The following is a 2,778-nucleotide window of genomic DNA, read 5'->3' as shown; positions in this document are numbered from 1 at the left end:
TGCATTGGCTCATAACAAACACCGCAGAGGAAAAAAATAAAAAACTCTCTTCCGTGACAGGATCAATAGAGCGGAATCGACAGCCGTTTCGGTGAAACGCTTGGCCCCCGCGGTCCCATGTGCGTGGACGGTCGGTTATGTTCGCTGTTGCCGAAGAAACGGGACACTTCGCCCGCAGAAAGTCGGTTGGCACGCGCGGATCGCTTTTTTCGAGGATCGATGTAATCGCCGACGTACATTCTGTTTCATTGACGTTGAATAAGACTATTGTGGCGAAATTCCGTTTGCCAAAAACTATTCTCCTCGACGGTATATAAACTTCCGCGATCGATCGTTGAGGTATCATTCTGTTCACCATCTTCCGTACGCTAGCAATATGGTGATCAAGGTATGGCCAACGGTGAAATCGTTCGTCGAGGATCGATCGGAATTTTCTGTTTTACGATTCGTCCGTTTCATTCGTTCTGTAATGTTTCAATCTCGCGATAATTCGACGACAATCACGAAGCGCCGGGAAATATCGCTTTAATCCGGCCCGAAATGAATTCGCGTGTCGACGGAAATTTTCATTTTATAATTTACCGTTTCGCCGACAGGTCGCTTTAATTTCCGCTGTGCTCGCCCTCACTGCCGTTCAAAGCGGATTGGCCGGACACGCTCACAGTTTCGCCCATTTCCATGGCCCCGTGGAAGGGCCAGGCCAAGAAATCTCGTTCCACGATAAACACGGACATCACCAGGTCGACTATGTTGCCCATCCGAAATACGAGTTCTCGTACGGCGTCGACGACCATCACACCCACGACCATCACGGGCAAAAGGAGCACAGGGATGGTGAGTCTCCAGCGGATAAGTGACCTAAACTTATTGGTGTAACTTCACGCTTTATCTACTGGACGACAATTAACCTTTTGACTGTTACACGTTACACATATTTGACCTAATTGCCAAAGTGACGTATACGCGATGCAAATTGTGTTTTAATTTTCTTTGGAATTAATGTATGAGATTTTATTTCATCAAACATGCTTCTGTAAAATGTAATTAACAGCAAGCTATTCAGCTTTTAGGTGTAATATTTAATATATTTTAATACAATGCATACGAAGTTATATTATGTATTACGTAAAATTGAGAAATTTTGTGAAACATTGTGAAAGGTGATAGTGAAAGGGTTAATAGGATTTTTAATACTCATATTCTTATGTTAAAAATTCATTTAATAACCTTGTTTGAATAGTAGTCATTGAATAATGTTTAGATTTCGTTATTTAATATGATTCATTGGATTAGGATTGTAATTGATATTGCCATTGAAAATTGGATTAAAAAGTCTTTATGCATCGATTATTAATGTTCTGTAAAACGTTCAATAACTGCCGGTAGATAATGCGTTAAAAGCGTAAATCTCCCTTGGTGTTCAGGTTTCTTATTTTCCGTAATAAGGGTACTCGGTTATCGTACGCCCCCACGAACGCCACTAGTGGAAGAAAGTAAATTATAGATGCAAATAAATTCCGCTCAACAGGTCGATATATTATATTTCACTCGAGTTGGCAGGATCGGGTACCTTGTATACCGGGTGTCGAGATGTTTAAGTACTGTCGTAACGAAATATACGACACGGTGTTTAAAAAATGATAGGGATAAATTAAAGAATGATTCAATTCCAGGCAGCTTTGATTCTGATGGAGAATATAATCAGGCCAAAAACTTCGATAACATATCTAGTAGTGATTATTCAATCCTCTATACTCAAATTCTTCTGTACAATAGTACTTTTTACGTACTGAACATTTTTTAAAAGTCTTCTGGATATGTAGCACCTCTGAAAAGTCGATTAAAAAAAGATTCCCTACGGATGAAGGATCCTTCAAACCCTTAGAACTTGAAGTTGGAGTGTAATAGAGCCACACAAGTTAACAAAAGCGATTTCCCTAATAGGCAAGAAGGTGGCAGGTGAATACACCCTGAAGGAACCAGGCGGCAACGTGAGGGTAGTGAAGTACCACGCCGACCCGCACGGAGGATTTTTCGCGTACGTTCACAATTCCAACGGTAACAATCACGAGGGTGGCACATATGGTGGTCACGGCCACGGACATCATTAAAAGACGACCGGCAACAATCTTTCCAAAGGGAAATAATCGGTACACGCTTGCTGACTTATGGATGAACCTCGTTACTCGCGATTTATCTTCGTTCTATTTATCGAATATTTAACGGTGTGCCTGAACCAAAGAGGATCTGGTAGAATCTTGTTAGTCGTGGATTAATGTTCGTTGTTATCGTTGTTAACTGTTGAATACAATACCGATACGCTACCAAATGTCTCTCTGTCTTGTTTGAACCCTGTTCGTACCACGGTGATTGCGATTTGCGGGAGCGCAGCCCGGATTTTTACGGCCGAAGGAATATTCAGCTCGAAGCGAACAGTTGAATCTACAGGTACGCCGGTTGTCGTGAAAATATGAAAGCCGTAACAATCACGGTATCGCCGCAATAAAGTTATCTCCTTCGGCGAAATACGGGGTTCGTGATATTTTTATCGACCGTCCGCGCGAGTGACGAGGGGTGCCGTAACGCCCCCATAAAACGCCTAATGCCTCCGACGCATTCGGAATTTCAACGGCTGCCTGGCCGTCCCGGGATCTTTAACATTTCCGATTATTGCCGCGCGCTTTTGTTTCATCGGTGTTCCAGTCTCTGTCGTTCCAAACACTGTTTAAACCGCGCGTCACTCTACGAACGCGGTGACTCGCGTCGAAAGGTCGCGCG

The 2,778-nt window shown here is 43.0% G+C and overlaps 1 protein-coding gene across 1 annotated transcript; it reads left to right on the top strand.

Moving 5' to 3' along the window:
• The first annotated feature begins 376 nt into the window (after positions 1 to 376).
• Positions 377 to 2,183, top strand: LOC143174340 (adult-specific cuticular protein ACP-22-like). The gene is made up of 3 exons (XM_076365682.1): positions 377 to 388; positions 597 to 834; positions 1,945 to 2,183. The coding sequence occupies exons 1-3, from the start codon at positions 377 to 379 to the stop codon at positions 2,109 to 2,111; spliced, it is 417 nt and encodes a 138-aa protein (XP_076221797.1). The 3' UTR covers positions 2,112 to 2,183.
• Positions 2,184 to 2,778: the final 595 nt, after the last annotated feature.

The sequence above is a fragment of the Nomia melanderi genome, chromosome 3 (assembly GCF_051020985.1).
Source record: "Nomia melanderi isolate GNS246 chromosome 3, iyNomMela1, whole genome shotgun sequence".
In the NCBI taxonomy this organism is placed as follows: Eukaryota; Metazoa; Arthropoda; class Insecta; order Hymenoptera; family Halictidae; genus Nomia; species Nomia melanderi.
Note: the sequence above shows the minus strand (reverse complement) of the source record. Positions and strands in the feature narration are given on the sequence as shown.

Bases quoted from the DNA above. Each gene is read 5' to 3' on its own strand.
- LOC143174340 (XM_076365682.1), top strand. The intron at 835-1,944 runs GTGAGTCTCCAG...TTTCCCTAATAG, and splicing joins GCAAAAGGAGCACAGGGATG to GCAAGAAGGTGGCAGGTGAA.